The 17895-nt window shown below is 38.9% G+C and overlaps 1 protein-coding gene across 3 annotated transcripts in view; it reads left to right on the top strand.

The window, feature by feature from the left end:
• LOC141939716 (phospholipid-transporting ATPase IB-like) overlaps positions 1–17895 on the top strand; it is a 348121-nt gene that overhangs the window by 187941 nt on the left and 142285 nt on the right. For all 3 annotated transcript variants that reach the window (XR_012627704.1, XM_074860005.1, XM_074860006.1), the window contains 2 exons: positions 10516–10699; positions 14877–14987. Coding sequence is in view for 2 of the 3 variants with exons in the window: in XM_074860005.1 (XP_074716106.1) it covers positions 10516–10699; positions 14877–14987 (295 nt within the window). In the remaining variant the exon portion in view is untranslated. The remainder of the gene's footprint in view (positions 1–10515; positions 10700–14876; positions 14988–17895) is intronic.

Here is a 17895-nt window from a genome sequence, read left to right on the forward strand (position 1 = left end):
GTATGTTACCAGACTGGAACTGCAGCATTTTATGTCCTTTCTATAAAGATGCAAAGGTTTGACGTTGTGAAGACTTGGATCCTAGTTCTGTATTCTTAGTCTAATTCAGGAAGCAAAATTGTTGGCCTAGTTTAAGCTATTAAGCAAAATACTTGTGCTTTTTTTGGACTGTCTGTACTCCATGGAGCACTGTTCTGTGCAAAGCTCTCTCTGTACTGCTATGACTGATCCTGTGGTCAGAAATATGGATGAGACTAAAACTAAAAATAATACGTGCAAAAGAAAATCAGTTCTGAGAGTTGAGACACATGCAGGGAAATGAAAATTGAAATTTCTTTGCTTTTTTTCAAAACCCTTGAACTTTCCTTTCAGTAATAGCAAGGTGGCCGCCAGCTTGGAGCTTTCAAGAGGCATAATTCTGAAGCCAGTGCAAGTTTGGGAAAAACAGAGGGACTTGAGTTTTGTGAGGCTTTTCCTCATGTGCATACACTGTTAATAAGAGTGCTAAGGAGCAAGCATGGACGCTGGACTGTCATTGTCCATCCTGTATTGTTAAAGTACTCCCTGACTCTGCTTGGGCTGCTCAAAAATGTTTGGACGAGCTTCTGGGGATAGTCAGCTTAAGCAACTGCTCTCCAAGTTTGGTAGGGGTGAGTCTGGACCGGGTTGGCTGCCTCCTACCTGACAGTTGCCAGTGCTGTTAGAGCAGGTGGTGTGCTTGTGTCCTGTGTGACAGCCTCTGAGGTGCAGCTTCAGTTTCATGTGCTCTTCTCTGCAACAGGTTCCTCACACTTGGAAGGTACTTGAAAATCAGGGGTGCAGAGGACCAGTATGTGTTGTGTTCGCTCTGCTGTCTTTCTGTTTTGCTGTTACAGAAGCAGCTGCTATTAATTAACATTGTTTTCACAAACCACAGGGCATTTCTGTATCTTAAACCTAATATTCACCAAGATATGGATATGTTGGAACTGCATGTTTGAGGGTTACAGGTGCCCTAGCAATATGGCCATGTTAGTGACTGGCCATGGGCAGAGATCCTATTACTAAAATTTATTCATGTAAATTTGGTCACATTAACTTACAGTACAGGTGGTGACTGAACACAGCAAAAGCACCGCCTTAACCTAGATGCTGTATTTTAGTGCTTCGATTTAGTCATAAACTCTGTGTATAACTGATTTTGCTTTAAAATATTATTCCTTCCTGTTTTCTCTTTCCCTTCCCCACTCTTAGCAGTGTTGCTTGTATTGAGTCTGAGGTTAGAGGCTGATGTAGAGATCCTTTTTTGTAGCTTGTGTTTAGGAGTAGTGAGCATTCTGTGAATGTTTTTCTGTAAGTTAATACCTAACCTGGTTTTGAACAGAGTACAGATTTAATAGTTGTCCAAGACTGAGTTGGTCCCAGTGAGACGTCCAGTTTTCAATGTCTTCTCTATCTAAATGTGGTCTGAGTTTTTTTAATCGTAGTGGGAACACTCTGGTGCTCAACTTCCCTAGCTGTGGAGAGATTGTGAGAACCAGAAGTTCAATTCTTCTTTTCTAAGTGTATAAAGACTTAGGGACTTCACTACAAGCATTTTGTTCTTGTTAAATAGTGACTGGACTACAAGAAAGGGTGGGAAATAACTTGCATGTCTGTGGTGTTGTCATGAAAAAAAATTTTTGGGAGCTCACCTTTCTTCCCTGATACATGATCCTGACTTCTGAGGTGTACTGAGAATTCTGAAATTGAAGATCTCACTTTTTACAAATAGTTGGTACTTTCATTTTGGGTAGTGAGTCCTCAAAATGATATGCTGGTAATCTGCAGCCTTCTGATAATTACTGGGTAAGATACCCTGCTTCCGACTGTGTCTTATCTGTTTCAGGAGCATGTAATTCAGAGATTCTAGGTTTTTGAACAATCATGTGTAGTTGCAAGTTGATCATTTATATGCCTTCTCATTTTAATTTCCAGGAGACTTTTTTACATAGAGAGGGAGAAAAATAAATCATGCAGAGTTATTAGAATTCAAAACAAAATAATAAAACTGGTAGTGCTGCTGAAATGGCAAACTATCTCTAATCTACTAGCTACATCTCCCTTCAATCATCTTCCCACGTCAGTGTTTGCGGTTTGTTTCCTGGGTATGTGATCCTGAAGGAAACATTAGTTTACAATAGTAATGTTGTCTGAAGCTGCTGTATTTCGTATTTCTGAGCTGTAGTTGGCATCAATGACCAGAGCGCTTGTTGGGCAACAACACAGCCCACGTGGCGTGGTTGATGCTATCACAGTATCGCTGTTCTGCTTCGAGGCAGGTGCTCACCTTGTCTCTCCCAGTTGATCTGTTGATTTCACCACAGGGCAGAGCCTTGCTAAATGGGCTGATGTGCTTATTAATGGCCATAGTCTCAACTGTCACTTAATTTCACCATTAACACCATCATGTGTTGCAGGAGTCTACATACTCTGTGTGAAACACATGGGTGTTTGCTCTCTGTGCATGTCCTCAAGGTTATAGAGGCACTAATCTGTATGTTTTACAGAATTAAATTTTTTTGCTCTGTCATTAGAAAAAGGCAGATCTCTATGTTGCTGGAGAGCTGCTCACGCTGATTAGCATGGAAATGAATGTGCCTTAATCAGCTTGGGGTGAGGGAAGCTCAAAATGAATTTGATACATTAGTTTCACTTCAAAAATGTATTATAGCTGTTGCCACTAGTGACCATTATAATTAAAAATGCAAAATAGTCTTTAATTCAACAGTGTGTTTATGCCAACTCATCACTTTCCAAATCATTCGTTTTCCAAACTGGATTTTCCCTATTTAATCTTTGCTGCATAGAGCAGGTTGGGGGAAGGGTAATCAAGACAGAAACAGGCAGGGAGGGATATTGAAGAGGAAGAAGGTGCTGACTGGTAACTTAACTCTCTGTTCACTGGGGTGCTGCGTATTGTATCACACTGCTTAGTACACTGAATCCAGTTTATATAAAGAGATTACTTCATAGTCCTTCGCCTCTGGAGATCATTTCAGTGGCAACTGTGAATGGCAGATGAGTTGTTGAATTATGGGATGCAAGTGAGAAATTATCTTGTGATACGTATATTTAAAAAAAAAAACTTATGAGGAAAAAAAGTCTTTGTGATAAAAAGGTACTAAATGAATCTGGGTTCTTCCTTTTCAGAAGACTGTATGATTCAGTGGCTTTAGAACTACAAAGAGAGCTTTATATAAAGAAGGTATTTCTATTATATCTGAAGTGATGCAGAAGGAACTATTTTGGTAACTATTAAATTAAAAGGAACTGCCACATGTTCTGTGAGCATGTATGTAGGGGCGTATGCATGTGTTTTGATGCCAGGCATGGCTCTAAGTCAAAAATACCCTGTTCTGGGTAACCTGGAATTTAGAGGTAATACACGTTGCTCAGGAAGTCAAGTGTGCAACTGGCACATCAGTGAGGCTGAAAAACTGAAGGAAGGAAGATTTGGTTTTTGTAGTTATAACAAGGTGAAATGAGTAGGATATAAATTTGGACAACTGAAGAAGTTTGGAGGATGGTCTGCTCAGGAAAAAAAAATATGGAGAAGTGATATTGCAGCTGAAATGACAAAGGGTGATGAAGCTGTGGTTGTTTTTACAGAAGCCAGTAGAGGTTTGGTAACACTTCTAATTATCTCTGTTCAGAAGAGGCAGGACTGGGAAATTACTGTAGAAAAGAATTAGCAAGAGCTGGAAGTACAGTCAAGAAGCAAGAATTTTAAGAGAAAGGAAGGAAGATGGGGTATATCAACCAGTTCAGCATTAGGTGCCTCTTGGGAGGAAGCAGGAGTCAAAAAAGAGGAAAAGGAGAGGAAAATCTTGTGCACCTGATAAATTTGAAGGTATTTAGCACTGCAATAACATAAGTTGAGTTTCATCCTGTGTAATTTTATATGTTAGTAGTAGGCTTTTTCATGTGAACTAGTTACTTTCGGCCCCCTTTACCTTGGTGGAGAGAAAAGAGCACTTGTAAGAGGAGAGGAGCTATAACCTTAAAGTAGATGTCTGAAATAAGCCAGATGAATTGCACTCCAGAATTGCCTGTTTTGCTCTATTGACTATAAAAGGAGTGTGGTGCTGTTGGTGCAGATAGGGTTATCTTCATTGGAGGCACTTATATTTAGCTGGATGAATTCCTTTGGTGCTTTTTATGAACATTAAACTATCTGTCAGTTCACTCAATGCTGCCTCTAAAGTTGTAAGTATTGCACCAGAGCCAGTGCTTGTGAAATTGTGGTTGTTAGTAGGTGAAGGAGATTCAGAGCACTTGGTAAATGAAAAGCATTCGATGTGATGCATATTTTGAGTTGATACAATGTGTGTGCGCTTCTGTTCACTCTTCTGTGTGGCTTACTGTATCATTATGTCTATCCAAGGTATCTTGGAGCATCATTACTGTAATTCTAGTCCTTGTTTGGATGACACATGGTTGAAATCTGCACCTTTGTGTGTGTCAGGATATATCAATGTGTATTTAAAAACTGCTCAATATGATGTCATGGTAACTTTCCTTGCTTTCTGAGCATTACTTTCAGTGGGGTGTTAATTTATCTTGCTTTTTTTCCTGGGGACCAATGCATAAACTTAAATGCCAATATTAGAGTTGAGAGCTATCAATTTCTGGGCTGTCTTCCATCTCTGCCTTTCCTGGAGATGAGGTCACTGAGCATTTTGAAGTAGTAGTGTATTTTATGATAGTACAGGGTAAAGTCATGTTCACTGCAGTAAAGGTAGGCTCTTAAGGGCCCCTTATGTTGCATTAACAAGGCATTTCAAGGAAGTAGAATATCAAATTAAGGTTTTATGTTAAAGACATTAATGTCATTGTGTTTAATCCTTGTTACAGCATGGAAGCGGAAGGAGGTAATACTTTAAACGGCTTCCTTCCTTGCCTTCCTGTTGTCACAAATGAACATTAAATTTAAGTGTGGGTAAGAATGTCTTAAAGAGTATTTTGTATTGAATTAGGAGTGGGGGAAGTATGCAGTCATCAACAGAAATGCTGTAGTCTCCTTATTTTCTGAGAGGGGACCACAAACAAAAAGGTTTCCACAAAAACCAACACATGTAGGCAGAACAGAGTGCTGAGATGTGGTATCAAGCTGTGCCTTGCCCAGGTGTAGAAGAGTTTGTGGGGCTGCTTTCTCTTCATGGCCTTGTAAGGCGCTCTGGATATAAACTGATCTCTTATAAATTACCTAATCTTTTTCTGCTTATGTCTTATAGATAAAAGGACTCCAATGAAGTTTACTTATCTTGTTCTTTATTAATCATGTCTCTTTTTATATACAGTTTATAGCCTCAGTTGCTAGTCCTCTAGCAGAACGGTGTCTTCATTGGGTCCTTTAGACTTGCATGCAATAAATAAAACTAAGCATTTTCTGAAATACTGCATTTTTTTCCCATCTGTGGTTTATGTCTACTTTGAAGCATCTGCAATGATGCAGTTTAAGGGCCTGTGTGAGAAGTATTATTTACAGTAGCTGTCAGTTGCTTTCATGCATCTGTAACTGCAATAAATACAGATAGGCCCAGGGACAGAACTAAGAAATTGTTTCTCACTTCCCCCTGATAGTATCTTGTGGAGTGTAGCTGACCTGTGTGACACAGGACTGGTTGTGCTCATTGAGTCCTTCCCATCCCATTTGTGACAGCATCCATCTTGATATATTAGATGGAGTCTGGGAATAAGAGAGGTAACTGCCTTGCCAGATTACAAAAGGTGCAGTAGAGGAATTAATTGATTTAAATCAGTTGCAGTGTATTGAAAATTATTGTATTGTAAGTCTATTGTATTGCTTTGCTTGGATAAAATGGATTATTTTAATGTTTTGCTTTTACTTTGAGATTTTAAAAATTTTGCTGTCAAAGTGTGTTTCTAAATAAAATGTTTGATAATTATTTTTGAGAATATCAGCACTTCACTGGATTTTTTTTGTGTGTAAAATCTTTCACTGAAAAATACAGCTGATACAAATTTGTGAATTGCTTTGCTTGTCCCATAAGTATTCCGGATGAAAAAAAATGAGCTGGAATATCCTCCATCTGTGTTTGAATTTTCTCCTTAAAGAAATAAAGCAAGCCTGACCAAACCTTTCAGCAAAGTGCTGAGTAGAATCATAGAATATTTCAAGTTGAAAGGGACCCATAAGGATCATAAAGTCCAGCTCCCTACTCCTTGCAGGACTACCTGAGCCTAAACCATTGAGTAGAACTTTTCTGAACAGACAAAAAATGTATCAGGTCGGAAGTTTGCTCATGAATATGTGTACCCAGCGGAAAAGCAAATGCAGACTGAAGGTTTAAAGCCATTGGGAACTGATCAGCAGAAGTCAGTGGGAAGCCATTTACAACATCCTCTGTGGAAACCAGCTGGGTTACTGCTCCGTGCTGGTTTTCTCTTGAGCTTTCTCTAAGTCCAAGAGGGACCTTAAATCCATAAGGAAACTGTGGAAGGAGACAGGAGTGAGTAGTTTGCAGATAATGCAGTACTGCATTCTTACTATCAGTAAGTACTTTGAGTGCCCTGAGGATAATTAGGTCCATATCTTTCTGAGGGTCCCTGGCTCTGGACTGCATTTCTGTCCCAGCTTCTTTCCCAAGGTATAGTGCTTTGTGCCCTTTCTTGCTTCTACCCATCCCATGATGGTAGCAATATGTCGGTCATTTCATTTAAGGCAATATGTTGGAGGAAGCAATATGGTATCAATATGTCGGTCATTTCATTCAGGATGGAAGCTGCTTTCTGTATTAATCTGTTAAAGATGCTGATAAAGACTTACCAGGTTTGAGACTGAGGAGAACCTTCCATTTTTCCATATAGGCTTTTAGCCTCTCAAGAGTCTACTGCAAGGGAGTCCCAGAGGTGGGCAAGTAGCAGGTCTGCTGTATGGCTGACACTTTATGCATCCCTTCCATCATCCTTGATCACTTCATATTGCACAGCTAAATGTTGAATGCTAAACACTTTGTAAAGATACAGTCCTGACCCCAGACTCTGCAGCCTGAGCAGGTTAAATTCAGATTATCAGGGAAGCAGTTCGAGCAAGAATCTGAAGACTTGATCCAGTAGCTATAATTGTGGCATTTGAAACTTGACTTTTTTTCCCAGGAATAGGCCTAAGAAGAGAATTATTCTAGACTAAGTTGATTGTATCTGTTGTCAAAGATGCTTTTGAGCAGAGACAATAAAGAATTTATCTGTAAACAAATATGAACTCTTTTGAGTTCTACTCTAAAAACCTTTATAAGAAGCATTGCTGTTTGACCAGTGAATGAATACATGAGTAAGCAGAAGATTTTGATGCAACTAATGTTTTGCTCACATCTTAATTCTTATTTGGGTGTATGTAAAAGCAAGACTTAAATCCTGATATTGCTGCAGTGAGCTCTGCAGTGAAAGCCAGGGAAGTTCCACCGAATGATAATCACCAATAGTTGTCTGTCACTGCAAAATTTTTCTCCGAAGTTGGCAGTTCTTGTGCTTTTTACTTTGAACTGATTCATTTGTCTAGGAATCTTTGTGAACTTGGGTATTCCTCCTTCCCTTCCAAGATATCACCTGGGGGAAGCTGCAGGTTAATAGTGTCCTGTGCTGTAATCTTCCAGTTATTCATGTAGACAGCCTATCAAATGTGCAGAAATGAACTGCAGCTCTGATCATCTGGCTAAGGGGATTAATGTCAGCTAATGCAGTGTGTTGGTACCAAATAGATTACATGAAGCAGAAGATGTTTGGAAGCTGAGAGAGTGAGTTGGAAGAGCAGAGGGAAGTAAAACCCCTCAGGAAATCAGGAGGTGTCTCAATTTGCAACTTCTGTAGTTAATGTAACATGTACAGCAAAACGTGTTCTCTGGAGTTTGGGGCTGTAGTTGATGGGGGGGTGTCAAAGAGAATGCTTGCTATAAAGCTTCTGTTTAGAATAAACAACTATCATCATGTAACACTCTGTACTGATAGATTTCATAATCTTAAGCCAAGTGCAGAAATATTTTTTGTCTTTATGTATCTAGTGTTTCCTGTAGCTCCTGAAGCCATACTAGGCATATAAAGATTTTAGTCTTTAACTAAGTGTTATATAATAGTGGGTATAATTAACTTTTGTCAAGATAATAAACGTATACACTATGCACAGTATGTAGTAGTTGATAAAAGTGTTTATATTGAGGCATTCTGTTGATTTGACCAATAGCGAGTCATTAATGGCAAAGTCAACTTAAAATCTGAAGCCACACCTATACTGCAGGCACAGAAGTGAATACAGGATGTATTAGCTTGCCTGACATGCTGCAGCTAAACTGCACTAGAACAAGTTCGAGCATCTCTGCCATATTCTGGTCATGTGTGAAATGTCTGTAGACAAGCTGCTAGTTTAAATTACGGAATCAGAGATGCTGTTCACAGTCTGTCTTGTTTCATTCCCCTGTTACTTTAAGCATATTTGAAACCGGGAACTTCTTAGCTATTTCTATTGCCATGTGACTGAAAAACTAGATGAATGCAAACTGGACTCCTGAGAGAGGTGTATGACTGAGGAGGATGTTAGCAGATATGCACAGTGCTCAGCTGCAGTGAAGTAATTGCACGAGGGGAATGCCAAAAGTGTATGGTCCCGTGTGCTGGAGGTGCCCCTGGGGCTGGTAATGGGGGTCTGTGCACTTGTCAATCCCATCCCTCCAGAACTGGCTTCAAGTTCCTCTGGAGTTCCCATTTTATGGCTTGAAGTCCTTGCTGATTCCTTATTCTGTGCTTTAGTATTTTATTATGTGAATATTGGTAGGCAGGGCAAAGAGAAGAGCGTGTATGTATGAGAGAAGCTAAAATTTGATGCAGGCTATATTCAGATCTGCTTTGTAATTACAAACCGACATCTTTCATGCACTATAGGTTGGTTAGTGTGTTGGGGTTTTGTGTTGGTAATTTAACTGGGGCCCTACAGTGCCAAGTGGTGTTTTCATTGCCAGGTAGTTGAGTGCTTAATAAATCTATCCAATGGTATTAAGTAAATGTTATGGCCAGTCAACTTTTTCCTGTTTTCAGCTTTAGGAACAGGACAGCTGCTAGACTTTTCAGGTGGTTTATTTCACATGTGAATTTTGAGTCCAGTAAATTTTTCTTAGGAACTCTTTCTCCCCCAATTACTCATCAAGTTATTTTAAGAGGTGTTCAGCGCTAAACAAAATCAGGGCCATAAAGCAAAATGCTGAATAAGATAATTCTGCTTTTTTTGATCAGCAGTAATCCAGCCGGGTGTATTAAAAGGCTATGTAAGTTGCTCCCACAGGATGTAGATTCTGGAAAAAATGCCATGTAAAAAACCTCTGTCTCCCCCATTCCCCAGGCTCCCCATTCTCCCCCTATTTTAATAGTAAAGCTTTTTGCTATCAGTTACATTCTTTCTGTTGAGTGTTATGTGGCATATTTGAGATGTGGAAAAGTTTTGTCTAAAGCTTTATTTAAGGCAATATAAAATAATTTGGAACTTTAAGTAAAACTGATGGGGAAAGGATTTAGGGTTGTTTGTACAGATGGGGTTAGAATGGAAATATTTAATCTACATGTAGGTATTTCCAGAATACCTCATATGATTTGGTAACTTGATCCACCTTTTCCATGAAAAAAGGGCATTTTGGGTGTCTTATCCAATTTAGTAACCTACTCATGAGTATTTTTCCACTTCTCCCTGGTTTAGACTAGTTTAACTCTATTGAATTCCATGAATTTTTATTGAACTGGAACTGATGTAAAATGAGAGAAGGATCAGGTTAAAGTAACTACCAATAAGTGATAAGAATGTTCAGATGTCATGGAGTCAGCCTTCTGTTTTTGAATTGGGACTCAATAAGATCATCACTGAAATCAAAATTGCACCAGCATGCAAGGCATATGTGAGATCAGGCAAAGGCTTTATTCTTTCCGATCCTAACTGTTTAGTCTGAGATTGGAAAGATGGCCTGGCAAGTGGGGAAGTAAAGCTGGAGGAGAGGATAAGGTAAGCCTGCAGTACCTTTTGCCAAACCATTGAAAATGTCTCTGATGGATTTACTCTGTGAATATTAGTGGTCTTTCTCCTCCTGGATGGAGATGCACTGCTGACAGCAGACAGGGAAGCCTGTGCTGTTTATCTGTAAACGGTTGTAGTTGAAGAGGAAACCTCCCTTCTCCATTGTTCCCAATATTAACATCACTGGTGTATGCCAAAGTGTATCAGGTGGGGCTGGGGGAGGAAAACAAAGCTTTAAAATCTTTTCTATCTATTTGGTCTCTTACATAAATATGAGCAAGTAGATAAATGTGAAACTATTTTTAAAGCTACTTTCTCCTTCTGAAATAGTCTGGCACAGGTTCTGAAGCGTAGTTGTTGAATAAAGAAACTTCCCAGCAACTGCCCTTTGATTACTTCTAAATGTAGATTACAGCTGTCCTTTTGGGAAAGGCACATAGCTCAGCATGTGAGAAACTGACACCTTTTTCTCTCCTTTTCAGAGTATCTCCTCTACAGAAGTCTGAAATAGTAGACATGGTCAAGAAACACGTCAATGCCATAACACTTGCCATTGGGGATGGTGCCAATGACGTAGGAATGATCCAGACAGCTCATGTTGGAGTGGGGATCAGTGGCAATGAGGGCATGCAGGCAACCAATTGCTCGGATTATGCTATTGCACAGGTCAGAGGCAAAAAGAACAACTGCCATATCCTGTTGTCAGCAATGCGTTGTGCGGCTGGGTAGTGCTTGATGGCTTCTCTTAGCCTTCAAGCTAGGAGCATCTCTGCTTGTTTCCTTTTCAAGGCAGCTGTCTAAAGCAGCTGTTTGGATGTATTTTGGGGATTCAGTATTATGATTTTGTGTTCTTCAGGGCAAAATTCCACCTCCCCTCAAAGTTTGTTTCCTCCTGACAGCTGTGCAATGTCTTGGTTCTTCAGTAATCAGGGGGAAGCACTTTGTGATGCTTATGTTAATATGGTTTTGAGTGTAAGTTATCTCTCTTCATGCAAGCCCTTTTCTCTAACTATGAGTTTGGCTGTTCAGAAATTCTTATTTTGAGATTTCTCCTTTCTTTTATTCCCCCCCCCCCCAGTGTATGCAAGAATTTGTCACAGCTCTAGAGAGTTTTCATTTTAGGTATGTTATTTTGAATGTTGAGTGAGTGCTCACAACCTTATCCCATCAAATTCAACACTGATTACTTCAGCTAAAGAGGACAGTAAAAACCCTTTTCTGTTTTACTGAAGAAACCAAGATGTAGAGTAAAGACTTAAAGAAACATAAGGAAGGAGGTGCTTCAGTTGCTGGACGTCCTCTGAATGTTATTTACAGCTGAGGTGCTCTGTGTGTGTTTGAGACTGGTTACAGGGCAAGAACAGATGGAGCTGACAGGAAGCAGAGATCATCCAGTGTCTCCTCAGTGTTCTGTGAGCATCACCTGAGGTTCCTTTCTGGCAGGGTGTAGGTAGATTTGCTCTACCAAGTGATATGAAATATTACCATCTTTTGATAGTTCCAGTAGACAGTGAGGTTTTGAAAAGGCATCAGTAATGCTGCTGTTTGCACAGGTAACTGTTTAATGTGTTCACCCTGCTGCGAAGCAAAGTGACAGTCTTGTATTGCTGCTCTGTTCTGTTGTTGGGTGAAGCACTCAGTTTCAGACTTAAATTTGGTGAAAGGTCTCAGTTATTCATCTTGAAAATTTTAGGCTGTTTTATCAAGAGCTTGTTCTGTCATAAACAGTACCATATTCCAAATACATAGCATTATAGGAACTACCATAATCATAAAGTCTGTGGTATCTTGTAATGTCTTCCTCATTAATTTCTATAGACTATATATTGCTTCTGCTGTATAACTTAATTGAATGCTCTTTACTTAGACTTCCTCAGATCATTTATTACTTCCATTTTAATAAGTAAGCATAAGCAGTGAGAGTTTTGTCAATAGAGGGCCCTACACACTTAATTCCTTTTGTGTTAGTTGCAGTAACATTAAACCAGAAGAAGTAATTCCATGTTTGTGTTGCTTCTGCATTAACTAAAACCCCTGTCTCTGAATTTAGTGTTAGAATGTGGAAGTAAGTTGCTCTTGGTTTAAATTCCAGTTAGGGAGTTACTGGCAATAGCAATGAATCTTAGTTCAATATGAAATAAAAGCTGATCACACCATCACAGAATTTTAACTTTCAAAAATTAGTCAAACACTGTGGAACTGCATTTTTATGTGATTGTGTAGAAGAGCTTTGTGCTGATTAGAAAACATACAAAGAAATCCCTCTTGTAAAGGAGACTAATACTGTATGGTAATAATGTGTTTCAAAAATAGTGTTCAAAAGAAAAACTTGATCTCCGTGGGGTGTATTTCTTTCAGCAGAGATATATAACTACCACTAAAGCGTTACTGTATGCACATGACTTGAAGGCAGAGTATGTTCTTATTGAGTAATTTAAGACAACCACTACAATGTAGCATCTCATGTTCAAATGGTATTTCGAATGCAGTGGTGCCAGAAGTAGGCACTTGGGGAAGAGAAAGTCTCTATATAGACTTGTTCAAAATCAAAGCATAAACCAAAGAAAAATAAAAAGGCAACTTGTGTCTTACTCTACTTCAGATAACTTCCACAGGTGCAAGGAGCATCTGTTTGAATCATCCTTTTCCCTTGAAATGATATTGCACCAGTGATCCATATTTAGAGAATTCTCTAATATAATGATAATAATCTAATGACCTGTTTAGACAGACAGGAGAATTGAATCACTTTTTCTCTCAGTACAAGGCTTTATTATCTTAATCCAGAGAGCATCTGGTGTCTAGGGACTGTTTCCTGTTCTTAACTAGGGAAACTTCTTAAACAAATTTTTATGCTTTGGTGTTGTTCTTTGGGAAATTTGGCTTGCATTTTGAATGCATCTTCACTGTCCTAACACCCCACCCTGCCACCCCAACATGGCATCACCTCATCCTTTAGTCAAGGTGGGGGGGTATCTTTTTAAAAGATCATCTCTGTAACAAAAAGAGTTATGCTAGGGTTGATACAGAGACAACTGTGAAAACTTACAGAATCTGTTTTGCGGGTAGGCTGGCCAGAATGTTGTAATGTTCCCTTCTGATTTAAAAATCCATAAATACAGTAGTGCCCAAACAAGGGCAGTGTTGTAGAGCCCTATCCCTACAGTTGCTCAGGTATGTCACTAGTTGTGCGTATGCCTAATTGCAGTGACCAGCATCAAAGCAAACTTAATTCCTTGCTACATCTCAACAGGACTCGTTCTCCAGTGTGAACAGGCACAGACCCGTGTTGTTTAGGTTACTAATATCTTCCTTGCTGTGCAATGCAGTGCACTCATTTTCATGAGAGTACAGTTAAGAAAGCAGTTAATGGTAGGATTTGTCCTTGCCTTGAGCTCCAGAGAAAACCACATCTGAGATGGTCACACAGACTCAGCACAGAGAGAAGTTTTTAGGGTGTGTCTAGCTACTCTCTACAAGAGGTGTTTGGGGTGACTTGTCAGGACACAGTGGCAAGTTTCCCATCACTACTGATGTGTTTTATTAGTGAATTTTGATGAGGAAAGTTGTAGCTGTGCTGCATATTAACTGAGGCATTAGGTGTCTGGTAGGTCAGCTGCTCTCTTGTGAGTGTTCCACTTCCAGTCCTGACCAAGTTGGGCAGAGACTGAACCATGAACCTTGGTTCACTTTTATTTTCTCCTTTCTTGCTGGCATACCCTGACAAATCTGAGTTGCTGATGCATGGGAGAGAGGCTGTTCTTACAGGATTTGTGGTTCAGTGATTTCAGTACTGCAAATCATGAGAGCAGAGCTATCTCATGATAGTCCTAATTCATTACTGTAGCTTTCAATTTCAAATAAGTTTTGGTTGAAATAAATTATCTAGAATCTAAATTTAGAAGTCAAGCTCTGCGTATCAGTCAAGTCACTTTGTGGAAAAGGAAGGAAAGGAGATAATGGTCACACTTGAGTGTCCAAGAACCCTACAGGTACACATGTGCTGAACGGTAAATCTAGTCACCAATTTAAGCTGCCTGTGACTGGACAAAAGAGGAATGCTGCAGGCCATAAAAAAGTTCACTGACAAAGCCAAGACTAGAAAATTATGCATTTCCTAGGCTGCATTGTGAGACTACTTCTGTAAAAGTCCATTTTCAAAACTGGTGAACTGAGAAGCTGAATTTGAGCTGTAGCTGTGGTTCAAACTAGCATTAAAAGGTATCCATTTTTACAAGATTCATTTACTTGCTCTTTTTGGCAAATGCTCCTTTTTTTTATACAGTATTTTAGGTGCTTTGTATAACACGTGATTGCATACATTTTGTGGGCTGAAAATGTTAATGTAAGCATTCTCTGTAAAAGACTCTATGCATGTATTTTTCCACTTGTGTTCCACCCTTGTGCATTTTATTTCAGCTCAAGACAGTTCTAGTTGCCAGACTGTACGTTTAACACACTGAACCTTGCAGGCTCTCAAACACAGGAATCTTCTTTGACCACGAAATTGGGAGTTCACATTTATATTCAATACGCAAGGCTATTATGTTAACTTTGCTTGATTTTGCTATCAGGATAGTAATACTAATTGAAGACTTCTTGATGTTTAAAGCCAGTGAAGACCAGTTAAAAACATTCAGAGGTTCTGTTACAAAAAAGGCTTTTCCTGTAAATATTAAGTGTTGTTTTTTGCCTGTATGTTCTGTGAAGCTATTTAAATACTGTGCTTGAAGAACAGCTCTCATAGCTGATAGGAGTTTTTTTTCTGAGGGCCGAGGTTTACTTTAACAAATTTTTTTAAAGAGTTCTTCATATATGTAGAAACCTGTTTTCTCTCTTCCAGTTTTCCTACTTGGAGAAGCTGTTGTTGGTCCATGGAGCTTGGAGTTACAATCGAGTAACCAAGTGTATACTGTATTGCTTCTACAAGAATGTGGTTTTATATATTATTGAGGTAAGAGGAACTAAATGTATGAGTCTTACTGGTGCTTACTCCTCATGTCTTATAAAAACTCATCCAAATTGATTGAGGTGGAAGGACTGACTTTTTTTTCCATGTTTATCAACTTAAAATTTTGTTTCCTTTCTCAGATTAAGTTAGTTCATTTGAATCTTGTAATGTTTGCAAAAGGAAATCTAAAGGCTTCAGTACAGTTGAAGCCTTGGATATGAGATGTCAGGGACAAAGTTCATTCCTTCTGTGCAAATGTCCTTACTGAAAGCTGCTTTGTATTCGTGGAAGCTTTTCAACTAGATCTTGTATTTATAAAACTTGAATTTGATGAATTAAATCAAAAGTTCATTTACTAGAATGGGGAAGAACTCTATAGACAGATAAACTAGGCAAAAACTACAGCTGTTGCTTCCGAATTGTAAAAGCCATAGCTTAGCTGGAACTGAAATTAGTTTGCATTGGTTTTTGGAAAGAGAGGACATAATTTTGCCCTACAATGCCAATGAAATTATAAAATTAATCAGTTATTTGATTTAATAATATTTAAATGTAGCTAACTGTGTTTTGAAAAACTAATTGCCTGAAGATGTTAAGTAGTGAAACTGGGTTTTAAAGAGGGCCAAATACTATTATGAACATTGATACATTGCATTTCAGCCTGCATAGATAGTTCTCATGCTTCAGGATATGGTCTTGAATCTAAGAAGGATCAGGAAGGGATTGTTAACGTGTGCTGTTGCCTGTTACAAAGACATGAGGAAGTTACACTCAAGTGACCAATCTGTTGAGTTCCAAGTGGTCACTTGGTACAGCAATTTCCACATTGTTCATTGGTTTTATTTATATATGTCTGTGTATATATCAGGTTTTCTATTTCTTTTTACAATTAAGTAGACTTGAATGAGGTTAACAGATAAGCAAATTAGAACATTTATAATTAGGCAGCTAGTTACATTGATTACAGAACATATGTTTGTAATGTTTTACTATTCAGTGAATCATATCATGGTTAGTGTGTGTATAGCTGATCCCTGAGGGTCTCATCATCTTTTATGCATGGTGTTAGGCTCTTAGAGAACAAACATTCTCCACTAACTTGTTCCATTTTTCATGTGCTACCTATTTCTGCATTAGCTGTTGGCTGTTACGCTTTCAACACAGATTAGTCTGTTTACTGCAGGAGAGTTACACTATGCCATCAAAATAATGGCAGTATTTTGCTGTAATGAGTGAGAGCAGGATGGTTGAATGATATACAGTATGCTAGATTTGTGAAATAATACAAGGAGTTGATTTTATTGTAAAATTTAAGCATCCATATCTTGACTGTGTTCCAACTCTTTCACCAGATTTTTAGCCAAATTTAAATCCATGTTCCTGAGATTTTACAGGTGTGTTCATGTCCTAGCGTAGAAGCCACTTTCACAGCTCTGAGACAAATTTAGCACACTTAAATAGTTAAGATTTAGTTCATGTTTTACTTTCTGACTTGGGCTGGTTATAACTCATGTTTTTTAGTAAGGATTTTTAGGTGTTGTTGAAGAGAACAATTATAATCATTATTGTGGAAAAGAAATAAATAATTTAAAGAATTTTTCTAGTGCTTTTCTTACTGAGCATGGGAATTGTTCAGAAAAGGCTTAACAGCTTCATGATTGCCTTCTAGGATACTTTTCTCCATTTCAAAATTAGTTTTGAAAGTCTTGCTTTTTGCCCATTGTAGCACTGTGTGACTTTACTTCATTTACCATAGTCCGACAGTAAATTAAGGTCTGTATCAAATGTTGTATGGGTAAATTATGCCTTCCCATGTGAGCAGCTGTGGAGGGGGTTGAAGACAGGTGAAGGCCTCTGGGACCTCCAGCCTGAGGTAGCTTAATCATCTTACCATAGGGAGGAATTTTTTAGCTACAGCTATCACTATATGATATCTAAAAAGCGAGTCTGCTCTGAGAATGTGAGGTCAGGTGTATTAGTCTGTGTTGAGTTCCTTCTGCATTCTGTACTGAGGCAAATGAGTTTTTGTGTCTCCTGATGTTCTTGACCAAGGGTGGGAGTCAGTTCCATCTAACACCTAGCCACTGAAAAATGTGCAACGAGCTTCAGCCCTCTGTGTACGTTACCCCTCTGTGCTCATGCTGCATAGAAGTTTGGAGAATGCTTAAGGGAGGTGAAGTGACAAAAGAAATCTTGTAGACCTGCAGCAGTGGGAAGAACTCAGTTTGGTTTTAGTTCCCCGGTGAGTTTGCTTTACTAGTGGCCTTAAGGAACTTCTGCTCCAAAACTGTATAAAACTAGCCAAATTGTCTGGAAACTGAAGAGACACAAATTTTGGTATCCTGGGGAGGCAGGGGAGAGAGAGAAGAGTTCTCTAATTCCTTTCATAGCTTTACACAAAGAAAGCTCAGTTGTTTTGTATTTCTGCTGTGAGGCTTGGGAGCACTGATCAATTTGTGGTATGGAGTGATGCTCATCAAAGAGAAGCTCCATGAGGGAATAAATCCTTCAACTTGAGAGGACAGTAGTTGAGTGCCCAGCACTCCTGCACTGTTGCCTGTGCATATGGTATGTTCGTGATTGTTCCCCACTGCTCTGGACAAGTTTAATATTTACCTGTACTTTCTGCTTGGATGTGTGGTATATGGGGAATATTCTTTTAGCATCGTAATGAAAAAGGGATTTGAACTTGAACTACTTTGAAAGTTAATCTTCTAAAGGATTGTGCTGAGTAAATATTTATAGAGTTGAATCAAAAAGCACCAGTGAATATGACTGTCAGTTATACCTTTGTTACTGTATCTGTTTTATTTCAATGAAGCTTTAACACCTGAGGACTAAGTATAGTAAGCCTTATGTAAATGAATTTTGCAGCAGTGAAGCACTGGGGCTCCTCATAACTTTTATTCCC

This window comes from Strix uralensis, chromosome 2 (assembly GCF_047716275.1).
Source record: "Strix uralensis isolate ZFMK-TIS-50842 chromosome 2, bStrUra1, whole genome shotgun sequence".
NCBI classification, from domain to species: Eukaryota; Metazoa; Chordata; class Aves; order Strigiformes; family Strigidae; genus Strix; species Strix uralensis.